Source organism: Trichomycterus rosablanca, chromosome 16, assembly GCF_030014385.1.
Source record: "Trichomycterus rosablanca isolate fTriRos1 chromosome 16, fTriRos1.hap1, whole genome shotgun sequence".
NCBI lineage: Eukaryota > Metazoa > Chordata > Actinopteri > Siluriformes > Trichomycteridae > Trichomycterus > Trichomycterus rosablanca.
Window position 1 is genome coordinate 19,286,357 of NC_086003.1, and position 20,414 is coordinate 19,306,770.

Below are 20,414 nucleotides of genomic sequence, written 5' to 3' on the forward strand. Positions count from 1 at the left end.
TGTTTTACACACAATTTACACAGTTGACTTTTGTATCTATAAATGTGGACAAAATGTACGTAACAAGTGTAATGATTAAGTTTGAGACAACACAAATTATAATCATTAGTATTTTGTTGCAAAGCTGATGTTGGGAACTGCGGCTTCGACACGTCTATGACTTCAATTAGTCAAACTAGTGGTTGTGAGCGTGCATGCGCATTTATACGGGAGCGTGTACGTGAGCGTGAGTGGAGGAAAGTAATGAATGAGTGTGTGTGTGTGTGTGTGTGTGTGTGTGTGTGTGTGTGTGTGTGTGTGCAAGAGAGAGCGAGACAGAGCTCGAGCTCTGATTGGTAAACTGCGTTTCTCTCTCGCGCACCTTCTGAGAGGTCGTTCACAGGCGCGCGCACACAGTGGATTTTTTACTAGCGCACTTATCTGCAACATCATTAGCTGAAGATGGTTGGATCTCTGTTTAAATCCATTTGGGGATCAAAAAATGGACTTATTCTATTCTTCACTCCGTTTCTTCTCCTCCCGTTGCCTCTGGTTGTTGGAACTACGGTATGACAAACTTTTTTACTGTTTAATTAAGTTGTGAAAGTGGCACAGTTCAGTGACAGCACCGTACATTGTACTTAGACCAACTCTGGGTTGTGTCAGTTAAAACGTTTAAGCATTAAACTTTAAATAACAGAGGTTTGTACAGTGCAGTGAACATTTAAGGAGAAAAATGCTCAAGCTGGTGACTCTGTGACTCTTACCTGACTGACTTTTGACCTGTTAAATAAGAAGCAGCTGAAAGTTGTAGCTTGTGAACACTGCACTGCTGTGAGTTTTGGTTTGGTAAGTGCACAGACGGTGTGAGGACTGCGTGAAGCTGGCTCAAACATTTCTCTGTTTCTCTTAGGCTCTAACACACACACACACACACACACACACACACACACACACACACACACACACACACACACAATGCCCCCTGCAGCCCCCTTGTTGTCTTTACGCTTTGTGTCTTAAAGAAACGCGGATTCTATACCAAATGGTGGGAACACAGAGAGCTTCTCGTACTTAGTCCTTTCATTTCAGCTTCTAAAACATTCCTGTCATATCAGCAACTGATGGGAACACTGATGTGATCTAACATTAAGCAAAGTTAGCTAGTGCAATATGTATATAATTTCACATCACTATATTGGAGGGGACATTTTGGACATATTTGAATATTGGAGGGGACAGGCCTCCCGTAATATATTGTGGCGCTGGCGAGCAGGAAGGATAGCGTCAGGGCCGCGAACAAGCTGCCTCTGGCAGTTCATTCAGTGATTTAGGGACAGACATCCATTCATACACACATACATTCATACAACAGACAAACATATAAGCTACTTACCCAACCCTCACCGCAGCCACCCCACTCCCAACAACGGGATACACGGCTACGGTGAGCTTAGACACCACTGCCGCAAGGCTTTCTGGGTAAAGCCTGTGCCGACGCTACAATATATTGTGACTATTGCATTGTGCAAAGAGCACATGGACTGGCCTAGGAATGCAAATTTTACCAATTTCCTTTGAACGATAATGGACTGTCATTAGTCACTGGGTAAATCATTATTTACATGCTTATAGCATCTTATTAAAATATAAACAGATAAAGCAGATAAGCAGAGTTTTATCTTCATACTGGGGCATGAAGCAAAATATCCACATACTCTCATGTAAACAATTCAAGTTACACGCAGGTCAACAAGTACCAAGTTTAACATACAGTCACACTCCATACTGACACTAAACTTATTCTCAGCAGCCAAGTCTCATTTGTAAAATGGCCCTGAATCCATTCAAATGTTAAGATCACCAAACATCAAAATTCATTCATTCACTGTGTGTTTTACCACAGCTTTATACATGTCATGGTCACAATGGGTCTTATTCATTGGGCCAAAGGCAGGAAACATCCTGGACAGGTCGGCATCACAGGGCAGATACACACACACACACACACACACACACACACACACACACACACACACACACACACACACACACTTAGAGCAATTTGTAGTAACTCAAACTGGCCTGACTGCATGCTTTTGGACTTTGGGGGGAAAACAGAGAATCGAATTCAGATCATACCCACTGCTCCATTGTGCCATCCTCATTAAAGTATAGTTTTTAAAAAGAGAATTTGTGTTTTAAATCTTGTTATTCTTGTGGTCTTCTAATTCTCTACAGGAGGCCAGCTGTGCATATGTTATTGGGCTGATGGCAGTTTACTGGTGTACAGAGGTGCTGCCATTGGCTGTCACTGCTCTCTTACCTGCTGTGCTCTTCCCACTGTTTGGCATAATGGAGTCTAAAGATGTAAGTTTGGATACTATTTTTTATTCTAGCAAGGAATTTTAAGGAATTTTATAAATGTTGAAATAACCCACTAACGGATGATAGTAATAAATGAATGCATTCTATCTAAACTAATTGTCATCAGTTATCTTTTTTAACAGAAACGCACAGTTTAGGACTTGTAGCTGATTTTAGGGAAATTTAGAAGGTCTTATGGAAAAATGCTTTTTAAAAAATATAAATAAATGCTCTATGTCTGAAGATTTATTTTAGACAACTGAAAATAATCTTTTGCTAAATAGGACGAAATGTCACTACATACCAAAAACTCTAAAGTTCCTGTGGAGGAAGCATTATGCTTTGATCATGGTCTGAAAAGCTTGCAATCACTATTGGAACAACTAATTTAAAATTCTATAATTTTTTTCAGGAGAATGTCATTGTAATAAGTCACCTAAAGTTTAATACCAGATGCATTATTTGCATGTTTAATGTGCAAATTTTGCAAAAAAAAGTTTTCCTGCAACTGTATATTTTCACATTAATTCGTGGATAAACCACTCAAGCACTGGCTTCCTTGTACCTATGCAGTTGTATGTTACATGTACTAGGTGTGTATGCAATACCTGAAGGACACAAACATGCTGTTTTTGGGTGGATTGATGGTGGCTGTGGCTGTAGAGCACTGGAACCTTCACAAACGCATTGCACTGCGAGTTCTGCTGATTGTTGGAGTCCGGCCTGCTCTGTAAGTATCACAGCATGTCTGCCATAAAGCACCTTATCTGTAGATGTTTTCATATGTATTGTGCAATACCTAGTCATCTCAGTTGAGTGTTTTGTCAACACTGTCATCCTTTATCATTATTATCATTACTGCTGTGTATAATTTTTATTATCATTACTGCTGTGTATCTATTCATAAAAGAGATGAGTGAGAATCCAGATATGTATTTGTTATGGATTTCCTGGTTGTTTCTGCACAGGCTGATGTTGGGCTTCATGAGTGTGACTGCATTCCTGTCTATGTGGATCAGTAATACTGCCACTACGGCCATGATGGTGCCCATTGTTCAGGCAGTCCTGGAGCAGCTCAACACAACTGGAGAGGAAGAACCTGTAACCATTCCCTCTATAGATAATGAGGAAAAACTGCCTGAGAAACAGGCTGATGGCCAGGGTAAGAATAATAGTATGACCTGGGCACTAAATTCTGTGATGTGTTGAGCACAACTGCACCTTTCATGCCTTTATTGAACACTTTCATTAATCATTTACAGTTCATGCTGGTAGAAGTATGTGAACCTTTGGGCTTCAGTAAAATAACTGAGATTAGCACACAAGGACTAAGCTCCTTCTCAGAATGATCTTTTTTACGTAAACCATGCTTTGTTCATTGTATATTTCAGAGAAAAATAATTATGTAAATGCATGCAATTGATAAAGTTTATCGACATATGTACAGATCAGTGTAAAGACAAATCTTCAAACTGAAAAACTTCTTAGGAGTAATAGTGAGTTATACAGGATTCACACTACAAGCACAATGTCTAATGCTGGAGTAGGTTTAAAAAAAAAACAAGGGTAGCAGGTGCTCAGGTGGCACAGTAGTCTATTATGCTAACCCATCACCGCTGAGATCCAGGTTCATATGCCAGCAGTGCTATTGGCCCACCGGGCTTCTACACAGATATGATTGGCTTAGTAGAATCTGTCTGGTGCTTAATAACATTAAATACCTAAGTAAATCATCAAAGTAAAACAAACACAGTTTGTGTTAAAATAGCCAAGTAAGGTCCAGATCTTAAACCAATAAAGGTGCTGTGAGATGACCTGAAGAAAGCCATTTATTAAATAAATCCCAGAAATTGGATTGCAGTGCAAATTCAATTCTGCAGGGGAAACATTTAGTAGAAAGATGTTTGTCTGTTATTATAACTTGGGTAAAAATCAGACCCAAGGTGTAAAAATGTCCAAACTTTTTCTTGTAATTTCATGCACTGATATTTATTATACTCTCAGCTTAGTAAGATCTTTCTATTACTTCTTTCTTGTGTGCAGTGGTTCTAAAAGGCCTCAGTTTTTCAATGGAGGCTGATGCAGTGGACAAGTCCAGGGAAGCCAAGGAGAAGTTGAGCATGTGTAAGGGAATGACACTCTGTGTCTGTTATGCTGCCAGCATTGGTGGCACAGCTACATTAACTGGCACCGGCCCCAACCTGGTCCTAACGGGACAGATGAGCGAGTAAGTCTTATACTGTTTTTACATTCTGTTTCAAATTAAAACCTTTGTAGCAGGAATTTGCCAAAATTGCTCATGTTGTGCAAAATAATTTAAGGCTTATCTGCCTCCTTAGGCTTTTTCCAGAGAATCCAGATGTTGTGAACTTTGCCTCCTGGTTTGGGTTTGCCTTCCCCAACATGGCTATCATGCTCTTTGCAGCTTGGATCTGGTTGCAGTTTGTTTTTCTTGGCTTTAAGTAAGTGTTATCACCAAATGATCTCTATTTTATTCACTATCATAAAATGTTAATGAACACTTAATGTTAATGAAACAATCTTTATTGTCTGTACTTACTGGTGTGTATTTGGCTACTTGTGAACTTAGACATGAACAGTCAGAAAGTGCTATTTAAGTATGATTATTTTCCCTCAAAACCATTTACAAACAAAAATAATGTAAAAAAAAAAAAAAACAGAAACGTGTTGAACATTTTGCAGTTGTTTATTTTAAAATGCACTCAGTAAACAGTAAAAGTCATTTCTTTGCACTTCTTCTAGTTAATTAATTAATTTATTTATTTAGCTGATAATAACCATCAGAGGGTCAATGAATACCAGCTCAAGAGACTAATCTGGACAGCAGTCTGCTGTGTAAATAGCTCTAACACACTTCGAAAAGCTTTTTCTCAGTGTTTAATAAGCTGGCTGCTCGTTGACCACTCTTTTAAAGTATTTTTTTTTATGATACTTACTTTTTTTAACATTGGTGAATTTTGGCTACATTGCTCCTACCCTAATGAACTCTTCATTTACCTTTTCTGTGTAGTTTCAGGAAAACATGGGGCTGTGGCTCAGTAAAGACAGAGAAAGAAATTGCTGCATATAAAGTGATCTATGAGGAGCATCGAGGTCTCGGCCCAATGTCTTTTGGGGAGATCAGTGTTTTAACACTCTTCATTCTGCTAGTGGTGCTGTGGTTCACACGTGAGCCGGGCTTTGTGGTTGGCTGGGCAACGCACCTCTTCAACAGAGAAAAGGAGTATGAATTTACATGTCACACACACACACACACACACACACACACAGAGTAAATCAATTTTGTTACTCATAAACAGGGACACTCCATATGTAGAAAAATAAAACAAAAGATAAAATAGAAAAAGAAGGCACATGCCAGATCACCAAACAGAAGTGGTGTTTGTAAACTTAAATGTAAGTTTTATTTATTTTACCTTTAACCCACTGGGAAAGGACCAGATTTGGCATTTATAGGTGTTGGGGAATTTGTTCTTTTGTTGTTTACATGAAATTCTTACTACTTGAACTTTGATCCAATTATACTTGACTTTATCTGGATGCTGTGGTGGGCATCAGGTAATCTTGGTAAAGCATCCTTTACTAGACACTGGTCACTACCACTCATGTATTCAACATAATGTGATGTCTTAATAAATCACCAACATCAAAATAATACAAACATACATAAAATAGTAATTCAAAATTATTATTGATTTTAATTAAGTAAGCACAATTCAATTGTGACAAATTAAAAGTGTGACAAATTAAAGGGGTCTTTAGGTTGACATCACTATCTGAGCTCCACAATCTACATTAGATCTTCAAATCTTCAAAAATGACAAGATATCGTGACTGAATATTTTTACTTTTAGTTTTGTAATGATTTAAATAGGACTGCCTTTTGCAGAATATACTAATCAAGGCTACAATATTAAAATTTAGTTAGTACAAAAAATTAGTTAACTTAATTGATCACATGTTCTGTTCTGTCTAGTATTAGAACATTATTGTCTGATCCTACTGTCTTTTACTGTAATGTAAAAAAGAATCTGCCCTAAACACAAAATGCTTTTTTAAGATCCATGATGGTTTAAAATGTTGTTTAGAGGCAGGTCATTGTCAGATTATCTTTTTTTCTAATGTACACAATTTTGGAAAGAGAAAACAAAAACAGCTGAAAGAAATTCTGCACTAATTCGGCAGTTTTAAATAAAAAGAATGACAGACACATGTTAACATATTGAACATAATGTCAGAATTTATACATGTACGTAGATACTAAGCAGTCTAAGTGGGGCATAGCTACTGACATTGGGCCCTTTAAAAGAATATAGCTACTGGTCTTTCTTCAAACCTCATTTCCAGAAAAGTTAGGTCACTCTGATGTCATCTGATGTTGTGTGACATTCAGGATGATCGGAACAAAAAGTGAAAAACACGATTACTCACTAAATAAATAAAAAGCCAAGAAAAAAACAGAACAGAGTGTCTCGTGTACACAGATAACCTGCCCGTGAGGCAAATATACTAGAGTTTGGTGAAATAGATGAAGAAAAAAGAATCAGAGGTTGCTCTTTAGCCTGGTGCATCAGTATTTGTATATTGTCCTATCAGAACATGTGGCGTAAATCCCTTATCTAGGTCAAATGTTGATTCATGAATCGAATTTCCAGTAGGAAGCAATTAACAAATAGTGTTTGTGTACATTGTGCTACAGTGCTCAATAATTAAGATTTCATGTTCTTATCAGTTTTAAACCAAATTGTAGTTTTTAGAAATGTATTATACTAATATTTAACCATATTTTAATATTCTTAATTATTGTGATAAGCACATTTTGCTTTTATTCTCTTTTAACATGTTACCTTTGGTATTGCTCTGAACAGGTACGTGACAGATGCAACCGTGGCAGTGTTCGTAGCTGCTCTGCTGTTTGTGCTTCCCTCTAAACCGCCTAGACTGTTTACCTGGAGGTCACAAAGCTTTGATACAAGTAAGGCAAAGGCATTTCAGCAGCTTTTATGCACCCAAGCACATACAATTATTCAAATAAGTCAAATATATTGGTAACAAATAGGCAGGTAGGAGACAGGACTACAGTAGCAATTATTTAATATGTTTGCATGAAAGACAATTACAGTACACTGTAATTGGTAAATGCTGAGTTAGCAAAGCAAAAAAACTACAAAATGAATAAAATGAAAGTCTAAATGAGAATGTTTAAAATAACTTTGGGTAGACCTGACATGCCATTTATATGGATACACCTAAATAAAATGGGAATGGTTGGTGATATTAACTTCCTGTTTGTGGCACATTAGTATATGGGAGGGGGAAAACTTTTCAAGATGGGTGGTGACCATGGCGGCCATTTTGAAGTCGGCCATTTTGGATCCAACTTTAGTTTTTTCAATGGGAAGAGGGTCATGTGACACATCAAACTTATTGAGAATTTCACAAGAAAAACAATGCTGTGCTTGGTTTTAACGTAACTTTATTCTTTCATGAGTTATTTACAAGTTTCTGACCACTTATAAAATGTGTTCAAAGTGCTGCCCATTGTGTTGGATTGTCAATGCAACCCTCTTCTCCCACTCTTCACACACTGACAGCAACACCGCAGAAGAAATGCTAGCACAGGCTTCCAGTATCCGTAGTTTCAGGTGCTGCACATCTCGTATCTTCACAGCATAGACAATTGCCTTCAGATGACCCCAAAGATAAAAGTCTAAGGGGGTCAGATCGGGAGACCTTGGGGGCCATTCAACTGGCCCACGACGACCAATCCACTTTCCAGGAAACTGTTCATCTAGGAATGCTCGGACTTGACACCCATAATGTGGTGGTGCACCATCTTGCTGGAAAAACTTAGGGAACGTGCCAGCTTCAGTGCATAAAGAGGGAAACACATCATCATGTAGCAATTTCAAATATCCAGTGGCCTTGAGGTTTCCATTGATGAAGAATGGCCCCACTATCTTTGTACCCCATATACCACACCATACCATCAATTTTTGTGTTCCAACAGTCTTGGAGGGATCTATCCAATGTGGGTTAGTGTCAGACCAATAGCGGTGGTTTTGTTTGTTAACTTCACCATTCACATAAAAGTTTGATTCATCACTGAACAAAATGTTCTGTGTAAACTGAGGGTCCTGTTCCAATTTTTGTTTTGCCCATTCTGCAAATTCAGTGCGCCGATCTGGGTCATCCTCGTTGAGATGCTGCAGCAGCTGGAGTTTGTAAGGGTGCCATTTGTGAGTAGCTAATATCCGCCGAAGGGATGTTCGACTGATGCCACTCTCCAGTGACATGCGGCGAGTGCTACGCTGTGGGCTCTTGCTGAATGAAGCTAGGACAGCCACTGATGTTTCTTCATTAGTGACAGTTTTCATGCGTCCACATTTTGGCAAATCCAACACTGAACCAGTTTCACGAAACTTGGCAAGCAGTTTGCTAACTGTAGCATGGGAGATGGGTGGTCTCGTAGGGTGTCTTGCATTGAAATCTGCTGCAATGACCCGGGTACTGCGTTCACCAGACATCAACACAATTTCTATCCGCTCCTCACGTGTTAACCTCTGCGACATGTCAATGGCTGTAAACAAAGAGAAGCTTGTAAATAACTCATGAAAGAATAAAGTTACGTTAAAACCAAGCACACCATTGTTTTTCTTGTGAAATTCTCAATAAGTTTGATGTGTCACATGACCCTCTTCCCATTGAAAAAACTAAAGTTGGATCCAAAATGGCCGACTTCAAAATGGCCGCCATGGTCACCACCCATCTTGAAAAGTTTTCCCCCCATATACTAATGTGCCACAAACAGGAAGTTAATATCACCAACCATTCCCATTTTATTTAGGTGTATCCATATAAATGGCCCACCCTGTATAATGTTTTATGGAAGACAGTGAGAAAAACATGATACAAAAACTAGCCTACATGGCAATGCATTGTGACATTTAAAAAAATGGTAGCTAGTATATAAAACATCAGAGACACTTTTAGGAAGTTGTAAGGAAATGCTCCAAGTGTCCCTAGCATTCTTTATTATTTAATTTATTTACCTTTAGTAGCTGTGTTATATTGGTCATGGTTGTAGTGAATTAATCCTAGGTCAGGGTTGCACTGAATCTATCCCTGCAAAGCGGGATTGCAACTTGTATGAGAAGACTGTCCATAACAGATAATTACTTTCACACCCTCACAAAACCGTTTCAGACACAGGGCAAACAACATTAATTTACATTTACATTTTCAGCATTTAGCAGACACCTTTATCCAAAGCGACTTACATTACAGTATACAGTCTGAGCAATTGAGGGTTAAGGGCCTTGCTCAAGGGCCCAACAGCAGCAAACTGGTAGTGGTGGGGCTTGAACCAGCAACCCTCTGATCACAGGTCCAGTACCTTAACCACTAGGCTACAGCTTGCCCCTGAACTTATCCAGAATAAGTAGCTGGTGTTTTAAATTATACAGTTGGGTTTAGAAGCTAAAATAGAAGCGTATGTTTGCTGGGGATACTCAAAGCCTGGATTTGTAACTCCTTCATTGGACTATGAGCGTTTAGAAATTTGACAAATGTCCACATTGTGTTCCAGTACCCCAGACTGACAGTGAACCAAGAACAGCTTTGCTGACCTGGCAGGTGGTTCAGAAGAAGATGCCATGGAGCATAATATTGCTACTTGGAGGAGGTTTTGCTCTGGCCAAGGGCAGTGAGGTAAAAACACAGTTATATGTTGTTTTACATTCTTATGTAACAATACATTTAAATAAAATCAGAACCAGAATTATTGTTTAATTAGTTTTATCCAAAATCTAAACTTTAACTGGAGATTAGGAAAATAATATCAGGACGAAATGTGTGCATATCCACACAATATGTTTTGAAAAGCACAGAATCAAGCATTTGGCATGGCCCTGTCTTTTAACCTTTCAAATACTTTTTTAGTGTAAAATTGAGCTAATTAACCATATAACCTTTTGATGACCTTTGCTTACTTTATCTAGAGTGAAAATAATTCTAGAGCTGACTGTTCTCCATGTTTCTAATCTTTTTATACATGTATCCAAACATGTAGGACTCAGGATTATCCAGCTGGCTTGGAAGTCAGATGACTCCACTCCAAACCATTCCTCCATGGGCTATTGCTATTATTGTGTGTCTGATGATAGCCACCTTCACTGAGTGCGCAAGCAATGTGGCCACAGCTACCCTGTTTCTGCCTATCCTTGCCTCTATGGTACAGAACCTTTTTTAATAATACCTGTATGTATTGATTCGTGAAATTAACCAAATTGCTTCTACTATACAGATGTAATAGGAAATATTCAAACCACAAAACTCACCTTAAACGTTATTATAATGATGTGTATAGAATTGAATGAAGCTATAAAACAAGTCTCGGCAATTTTAATAACATAAATCAACATAATTTTGAGTTTAAATGAAAAATATCTAGTTAAGTAAAAGCACCTTTAATAAGTAATATTCGTAAGTGCTAACAGGCCTCTGACACCTCCTTTGTGGAATCTTTGCGTTTGGCTTGTCTTACTTGTGTCTTTGTGGCTTTTTTGGGACTTCGGTTTACTTACACCTTCCTAAAAAGTGTAAGTGAATAAGTGAGTCAGTATTTGATGCCCTGTGCTAAATTAAAGCCCTGTCTTTGGTGTATTCCACCAATATTATTGGTGTAGAAATGGGTTCAGTAAATGAATTAATGTGTGAACTGGGATGTATTGGTGCTTTATCATGTGTGTTTCCCGCCGTGTGCCCAGTATTTCTTAGTTGTACCAAATTTACTATAACCAGAATGAGGTGGTTATTATATGTAAATACTTAAATGAACTAGATATTTAAATAAGCTAAATAGATTTACAAATGACCTAAGGTTTGTAACTTGTCTTGAAACTTATTTACTCTTGCACAACTTAAGACAGACTTCATCTTATTTCCTTTTGGCACAAACTGCTGTTTTTAATGAATGTAGAACATTGTAAAGAAAGCCTTTGAAGGAAGAGATTTATATGGGCCATGGTTCATGTAGCTTACTGAGCAAAGCAATGAAGATGACATTGTCACAGAAAGGGTGAAAGAGCTAATGAAGGATTTACCTCACACCAACAAATCTAGCACTTGTGTTATTGTTGATCTTTTTTCTTCTTCTGAAAAACATCAGACTTCAGAATTAGAGCCAGCTCTTTCTTTCAGTCTGTGTGGATTTATTGCACTGTCACACTTTGTTTTTATGCCCACCATTAGATACAGACAACAAAACCTCACTCACGAGAAGATTTAAACAATATGTTTTTTAATAATATTATAATATATCTGCTGGTTAAATTTACCCAAAATATTCCTACTTTAGTATAAACTATATGCCCGACGTTTATGGTATCCCAAGCATAAGCTTATTGGACATTTCATTTGAAAGCCATTAAGAAGCTTGCTCCTCTTTGCAGCTTGTAACATCCTTCACTTTTCTGGGAAGATTTTGGAGTGTGTCTATTAGCAACTTGTGCTCATTTATTCAAAAGCTAATATGCAAGCACTGATCAGCACTGATTTTGGACAAGAAGGCATGGCTAGTAATGTTTTAGGTAATCTAGGAAGTGTTTTATATGATTATGGTCAAGGCTTTGTGCAGACCATTGGAAATCATCCACAGTAAACTCAAACCATGTCTTTATGGATCTTGCTTTAAACACAGGGCGACAGTCATGCTGGAACACTAGGTCGGAGGCATATAATTACTTTAATGCAATGGATTTTATACACGTTACTGCTGTGTATATATTTTATATAGTGTATTTCCTATCCTGGGAACACTCAGCACTGGGTGCCAGTCCACTGAAGGGAATTACAAACTAAATTACTCACTCCTAAGGGCAATTTATAGTAGCAAGTTAACCTGCTGGTATGGCAATGATTAATATGTTTAGACAGCCAATAGCAAATTGTTACCTGGTGCCACAGCAAGTAATATTAGTACACTAATTCTGTCACTGGATTTGGCTATAAACTGGGTTATATTTAGAGACCTCAAAAACCAACCTCTGGTTACAGTTGGTGGATTTTCATTATTACTACAATATAATAATTGCAATCACATGTGAGCAATTTCCTGCTGTACCCTAAACAGCATCCTTTATAGTAGAGTGTAACTACACCATTGGCAGTGCACTAATTTGATGTAGTATTTAATATAGAATTTGAGCTTTGCCTTTACAAGTTGTTGGATTGCCTCACAGTTGCTCAGCTTGGCTTGCAGGCAGTATATGTGTTTGTTTCTTAACCTTTATTTAAACGTCTATATTTATTATTTTTAGACACACTAGCCTAAGCTAACTTATTATTCTTATTTCTCAGTCCCAGTCTATAGGTGTGAATCCACTGTACGTCATGATTCCCTGCACCCTTAGCGCTTCTTTTGCTTTTATGCTGCCAGTGGCAACCCCTCCGAATGCCATTGTTTTCTCCTATGGGTACTTGAAGGTGTCAGACATGGTAAGTATAGTTAGCTAAGGTTTAGTAAAATAACTTGTATTTACAAATTCAGCTCTAAACTAATAAAGACTTTTTTCTCCTTAGGCCAGGACAGGTATTGTCATGAACATCATTGGTATCATGTGCATAACCCTGGCAATCAACAGCTGGGGGAAAATCATTTTCAGTTTAGACTCCTTTCCCACTTGGGCTAATGTCACAGAGGTTTGAGAGAGTGGACTCCACCAGCAGAACATCCATGATGCTGTATTCTCAGTGTCATCTCCTGTCTCCACTAAGTTGCTTTAAGCTAAAAAACTGAAGGTGGCACCAACACATCACACCAGTGACCGGTTTTGTGGATGAGCCATGAGCTAATACACTGTGCCAGGTGGACATGCAGTTTATTAATACATTTGTAATGTGCAAATAGCAATAGCTGTACAGTAACTACCTTAATGACCAATTTTATATAAGGGCTACAATCGTATTTGTATAAGATTTTTTAAATATTATATTTATATGCGTACATGTAAAAGGGTATTCTATTATTACTGCTTATTATTGCTATGATTAGCTATTCAGGTGAGCTTATTTTTATTATAGTATTTGTTTATGTAATATAAATGATAAAAATGAAATATTTTTCCATGGTAGTGCAGGTCTGTATTAATTTGGAATTAAGCTGGTTTGCCAATTTTTTCAATAATGTGTGTTGTTTGTGCTTCTCTGTTGTCTTATATTAAGTTTTATGAAGGCACTTAAAGTGACACATTGAGCCAAAAAGTCACTAACTGTATATTTTTATTACATATATTTAACAATGTCTAATAGCTTTTTAATTACTTTTACTTCAAATGTCTTTTAAAATAATTACTAAATTCTAATGCATTTACATTTGTTAGTTTTATACTTGAATATATGTTAGTTTTAACATGAAAATACAGTGGTGCAACAGTTGGTGTTGGTGCTTTGTATTAACATGGGTCTTGGGAGTTGTTTGATACTTGCTTAAGAAGTTTTGCATGTTTTCCCTGTTTTTTGGTATTTCAGTAAACTCCTTAAGACGAGCAGGGAGTGGCTACTCACTTAAGAACTGGTGTAGGTTAGTAAAAATGTAAGTGATAGCTCAACAGTTAAGGTACTGGACTAGTAATCAGAAGGTTGGTGGTTCTGTTGGGCCATTGAACAAGGCCCTTTATCCTTCAAAAGGCAGCATACGCCCTGGACATGTCATCAGTCCATAACATGGCAGAGACAGACACACCTACACAGAGGGCAATTTTAGTTGCTCCAGTTAGCCTGAGGAAACCGGAGCACCAGAAGAAAACCCACGTGGAGACGGAGAATATGCAAACTTCACTCAGAAAGGACCCTGGCTGCTGGGTAATCAAACCCAGACATTTCTGCTGTTAGGCGACAGCGCTACCCATCGCCACAAGTACTGCCCACAGTGTTGCCAACTCCTCAGTAAGGAAAGTAGCTATTGGCTGTCCTAGAAGTCGCTAAATGACGTCATTGCCTAATTTGCATATGATTTTGTATGATATTTGCATGTAATTGACGCTGTAGAAGAGGAATAACATCGTGGGAAAGACAAAAAGTGGGTAAAAAAAACACCCTAAATATGTTTAGAACTATAAATGAACATTCTTCTGTTAATTCGTGGTTTGTTTTTGTTTTTTAAGAAAATACTGAGCTACTCTGGGCAGGGTTGCCAGATTGCGACAGTAATTTTCACCAAAATGCATGAAAAAACGCCCAAAACACAGGATAAGCAGATGGTGTTTAGCATTTCACAAATAATAAACCAGTTAAAGCATCATGACCTACAAATTAATATCTTAAAATGTACAGATCAGTAATTATACATTATAAAGGACAAAAATTTTTTTGCTTGCATGTCTTTAAAGTAGCCTGCCAAGTTTGTAAAATGCATTATTTGTTAGGACACACAAACCTTTGCATGTAAATAAAAATAAACTTGCAAGCAATGAAAGTTCAACCTCTCGTACATATGAGACTTGCTTACCTTCATATTCAACTCAAATCACTTGTCTAACATATGAATCACTGTATTGATGGGCGTGGCAACAGTGTCTTGGACTGGAAAGAATAACCTGTCAATCAAACTTTTGACAACGGGTTGGATGTGGTGGGAGAAGGTAGGGAGAAGGGAGACCTATTTATATTCCACCTGCTTTAGCAATAGCTTTTTATTTATATTTTAAGCTGCCAAAATAATTACAAACCAGCCCAAATTTTGTCCACCTGCCAAAGTGTGTTTTTCCCTGCCAATTTCCAACAAAATCCGCTCATTTTGGTGGAAACCCGCCCAATCTGGCAACACTGACTGTGATACTGACCGCCCGTGCTTGAGGACAGTAACTGCAGAACAATGTGTGTTTTCACGTTCGAGTCTCCAAAAGTCTCCAATAACACCAGAAAAAGTCGCTAGATTTGTCGCTAGTCGCTTTTTTGAAAAAAAGTCGCTAAATATAGCGACAAAGTCGCTAAGTTGGCAACACTGACTGCCCAGTGTCCAATTTAATTAAAATATTGAGAATTATTGATGAAAAATGAGTGGTCACTTTTTACTGACGTAAACTTCATTTGCTTTCTGGGAATTAAATTAATATTTTTAAACAATTATTCATTTGTTTACATTTCATTTAAAGGTAAACGTTAAATAAAAATAGCATAATTTGTATCACTGCTTACTTAATTTACGAAATACATTCATATTTAAGTTATATATAAATGTAGCCTGTGTTCCAAACCCCACAACACACACTAAAAGTAGTCTAAATAGTGGAAAGTATCTAGTGCGTATTGTGTTATTTAAGACGCAACCAATAAGCCCACAAACAGATCAGAATGTCGTAAAATATACTCTAGCGTGTTGTTATGTACGTCAAGAAAAGCAGTTTGTTGGCAAAATGGCGTTGGTTGTAGTCTTATCTATGTTCCTACGCGTTTAAGCTTCAAGCCATTAAATAATACAATTAGAGAACATTTGTTTTGTCTAATATGTTTAATAAGTTTTGGTAAATCGACGTTGTTGGCATCAGATTGTGTGAAATGGCTGGAATCATGGAAACTGGTAAGTAGTGGTGTTTTTCCGCACTATAGTAGCAGTAAGCTAAGCTAGGCTACCTCAGCGCCGTGAGTAATTTAAACTGGGAATAAACAATAAGTGATGTGAGTCTGCAAACCAAAATGATTTATATCTAATGTTTTCTATTTTCTCCGCTTTCACTGTTTTTTCTCACAGAGGAGCAGGCAAGACATCGCTTTCAGGCTGAGCTGGAGTTTATTCAGTGTCTGGCAAACCCGAATTATCTGAACTGTAAGTAAGAGAATATTGATCATAAACAATTTAGGTGAACCGATGTTGTATTGTAGGTATTTAAAACAAAGATTAACAGTCAAGTGAGCGTTAAACCAGTTACGAACAAATGTAAATACGTGTTATAGTTATTTTATAAAGACATTTGAGGTAAAAGTCATTTAAAAAGCTGTTAGACGTTGTTCTATGTAATATCTATATACAGTTAGTGACTTTTTTGGCTCAATGTGTCACCTTAAGTGCCCGCATACAAGTTAAAATAAGACAACAATGAGGCACAAACAACACACATTGTAGAAAATTAAACACTACCATGGAAAAATATTTCATTTTTATCATTTATATTAGGGCAGCCGGGTGGCTCAGTGGGTATCACTGTCACTTTACAGTAAGAAGGTCCTGGGTTTGATCCTAGGCGGTCTGGGCATGAGTTTTCCTCCGGGAGCTCTGGTTTCCCCACCACAGTCCTAAAATATGCAAGTGAGGTGAACTGGACATATAAAACTGTGTTCATGACTGTGTTTGACATTAAACTTATGGTAAACTGATGAATCTTGTGTTACGAGTAACTACCGTTTCTGTCATGAATGTAACCAAAGTGTATAAAACATGACATTAAAATCGTAATAAATAAATAATTAAATATAATTTATATTACATAATCATTTACTATAATAACAATAAGCTGACCTGAATATCTATTCACAGCAATAATAAGCAGTAGTAAAACAATACCCTTTCACATGTATACATATAAATGTAATACAATAGTTAAAAAATTTTTATACTGGTATGATTCTAGCCCTTATTTAAATGGATCATTAAGGTAGTCAATGTACAGCTATTTGCGCTTGACTTAAATCAACCTAAACAGATTTTGAAAATTAATTGAAAAGACAGACAGCTTTAATCGCACAATGACTTATTCATACATTATTGATTTACCAGTTAAACATTCCTAGATATAAGCCTGTAACAATAAAGTATCTGTTTAACATGAACCTTGCTAACAAGGAAAATAAACATTTTAAGCTAAACATTGTTAGTTTTTATATTAGGCTAGATAATCCTAATTACCATTTCATATGCATCACACATATGAACACGAATCGCAGGTGTGTGGACCAATTTGTGTTTTTCTGACATGTTTCTTTTTACAGTTTTAGCTCAAAGAGGCTACATGAGAGAAAAGCCTTTCATCAATTATCTGAAGTATTTGCTTTACTGGAAGGAACCTGAATATGCTAAATTCTTAAAGTAAGTGCCATGTTTAAATAAGCTGATTATTGTATGTTATTTAAGAATTTGTCTTTGTTTAGTCTGTCAGTTTAAATTTACTGTATTTCTGTATTCTCAATAAACATTTCCTTACTCTATCTCTTGATGCATGCTCACTACTCTAGTTCTAGTAAACACCAGTCTAAGAACACAAATCTTCTGAAACCTTGTTAGAATAAGAAAAATAGGTGGATGAACAGGTTTGTGTGTGTGATGAATTCTAATCTTTTGTATAACTCATTAGATATCCACACTGCCTGCACATGTTGGAGCTGTTGCAGTATGAGCACTTCAGAAAGGAGCTAGTGAATGCTCAGTGTGCCAAGTTCATTGACGAGCAGCAGATCCTGCATTGGCAGCACTACTCACGCAAACGTACACGTCTTCAGCAAGCTCTCGCAGAGCAGCAGCAGCAGCAGCAACAGCAGACCGCTCCGCACAACAACACTGTCTCTAAATGAACATGTCGCACATTACCTAGTGATGTGCACAGAGAGCATGGACATTATGTAAAATATGTACAGTTTCTGCTATTTCTTGGTTTGGTGACACTGAAGTAGGTTTAACAGATTTGTTATTCAGACTGTCAGACTTACTTTTTATGTTTTGTTTAGATGGAATTGACATTTGTGCTATTGTTTATCTTATAATGCCAGGTAGTTCAATACAAATTTAAACCTCACCTGTAGGGGAAAGTCTTTTTTTTTTTTTTTTTTTTTTTTTTTTTTTTTTTTTTTTTTGCAAGACCCACCCCCCTTTTCATAATAGAAATTTTTATAGTTGAGCATCTCAATATAAGCATAATTTCAAATGTCTTAATTCTCTCCACATTTGTGCATGGTCATGTCTTGGTCCCCCTCATACCGCCAAAACAGCCTGTCACTGTCATACATGGACTTCCACAAGACCTCTGTAGGTGTCCTGTGTTATCAGACACTAAGTCATTAGCAGCAGATCTGAAAGCTCTAAGTCCTGTAAGTTGTGAGGAAGGGTGGGGCTCCATGCATCAGACTTGTTTGTCTAGCACATCCCACAGATTTTGATTGAGATTTAAGGAATGTGGAGGCCAAGTCTATACCTTGAACAATGTTGTGTTTTTCAAACCATTCATGAACAATTTTTGCAGCATGGTCTAGTTCAGATTCTCACATGCAGGAGGTGGGCAGGCGTCAAAAAATCTTAGTATAAAATGAAGCTAAAGATTGTCTGTTAAAATACTCGTTTAAAAACATTGTTTCCCCTAATCTGTGGCCAATTGAGTGTAACAAAAACTTTTCAAGTATCTGGGGATAAATAAAATATATTCTGTCCATAATATGTACAAGACAGCAATGTTCTTCAATAACCTTTTGCCTGAACTGTAACTTATTTGATCATTTTAAGTGATGCAACAGAGCTGCAAATCTGTCATGTATTAACATATTTTGTTAATGGTTGAAGTCTGATGTCACATTAACACACCAAGAAGGACAACTGATCGAAATATATTTTCATTAAAAATTTATTTTAAAAAAATCGCATTTATCACTCCGCATTAAAAGGTGTAATGATGATAATACCTAATAATAAATAACTAAATAAAAGTATACAACAGAAGTCTAAGTAATCAGACATAAAATATTTATTGATACATACAAGTAATTTTGATAACATAGGTTGACAATTTTTAGTTTCATATCTTAATCCTACAGTCTAAATGTTCATGTACACCATTATTTAACCTCCAGTCTCAGCACCTGGTGAAAAATCATTTTGACTTAATAACCTCTAATAAGTGATTTTGTTAAGTGCTAAAAGCTTCTGACGCCTGTCTTGTGAATTCTTTACCAATTTTCCTCATGTAAAGACTTTCAGCACATTGAGGTTTGATGCCTCTCATGCTGAAACTGCTTTCTTTAAATTCCTTCAAAGATTTTCTATGGTATTTAAATCTGGAGACTACAAAGACCACTCCAGTATATTTTAGGACTTATTCCTTTACTATGCTTTGGTTGACTGGGCAGTGTCGAAATGATTTTAACCAAGACATGGATGTTGGTGACAGGCTGTTCTGAGTATGTCAGAAACTGCTGATGCCCTTGAATTTTGTGAATCAGTCTTGTGATCATACACAAAATGGTGCAAAAAAGCCTTGTTGAGCATCTCATAAAGGGGCTAAAACAGTATGAGACCACGTTGGTCTTGTACCACTCCTTTTACCCAAAATACAACTGGAAAGTTGAAATTTGAGAAAACACTTTCTGCTCTGTTGAATTTAGATTTGTGCTGCAACATAAGATAATGTAGTATTAGATAATACAGTAGTATTCAATTAGGCTGATGGTGATGGTTGTTATTTATTATGGTGGAAAATATTTTCTGGTACACAGTGGATTTCCTATGCCAATTGAGAATTATTTGAATACCACACTTGAAAATGATTGTTGATCATGTTTAATCTTAATGGCTGCAATTTATAAGCTTTATAAGAAATACTTCCAGGGTAAAACTGTACCAAGTCTGGTATGCCAGATCATTTATGACAACCCCTATACAGAGGGGGCCCAAAAATATATACACACTACAACATGAAAAAAGCTTTAACGTTTTTACAATCTATCTGTTTTGTAATACAATCATGTTGATATGGATCAAATGTTAAAGTATTGTTTTTAATACCTAGTGGAATCTAAGCTACAACGCATTGAGGCTTATCTAGGAAAATAGCCTATCATTCGTATAGTGATTGTAATACAGTGGCCATCAAGTGTGCTTGCTGTGTATCATAGTTCACTATGTACTCTTCCAATAAGCTCCTATTGCTCCTTCAGTCTGTGTTTCTTTAACGCAACCTGAGCTGAGTCCTGTCACAGTTGGTATTTATGTAAGCTCAGCACATGGAGGCTGTCAGTGAGCTTCTCGTGGAGGTCTGAATTGTGCTGAACGGGGAACCCTAGTTAGCGTT

The 20,414-nt window shown here is 37.1% G+C and overlaps 2 protein-coding genes across 2 annotated transcripts; both read left to right on the forward strand.

Moving 5' to 3' along the window:
* Window positions 1–414: 414 nt before the first annotated feature.
* slc13a5a (solute carrier family 13 member 5a) lies at window positions 415–14,505 on the forward strand. The gene is made up of 12 exons (XM_063011033.1): window positions 415–546; window positions 2,221–2,349; window positions 2,940–3,076; window positions 3,315–3,508; window positions 4,390–4,573; window positions 4,686–4,808; window positions 5,378–5,590; window positions 7,236–7,342; window positions 9,956–10,077; window positions 10,439–10,600; window positions 12,727–12,864; window positions 12,949–14,505. Exons 1-12 carry the CDS (start codon window positions 442–444, stop codon window positions 13,072–13,074), a joined length of 1,740 nt encoding a protein of 579 aa, XP_062867103.1. The 5' UTR covers window positions 415–441; the 3' UTR covers window positions 13,075–14,505.
* Window positions 14,506–15,784: 1,279 nt separating this feature from the next.
* On the forward strand, window positions 15,785–18,157 carry med31 (mediator complex subunit 31). The gene is made up of 4 exons (XM_063011805.1): window positions 15,785–15,946; window positions 16,118–16,192; window positions 17,353–17,449; window positions 17,715–18,157. Exons 1-4 carry the CDS (start codon window positions 15,925–15,927, stop codon window positions 17,929–17,931), a joined length of 411 nt encoding a protein of 136 aa, XP_062867875.1. The 5' UTR covers window positions 15,785–15,924; the 3' UTR covers window positions 17,932–18,157.
* Window positions 18,158–20,414: the final 2,257 nt, after the last annotated feature.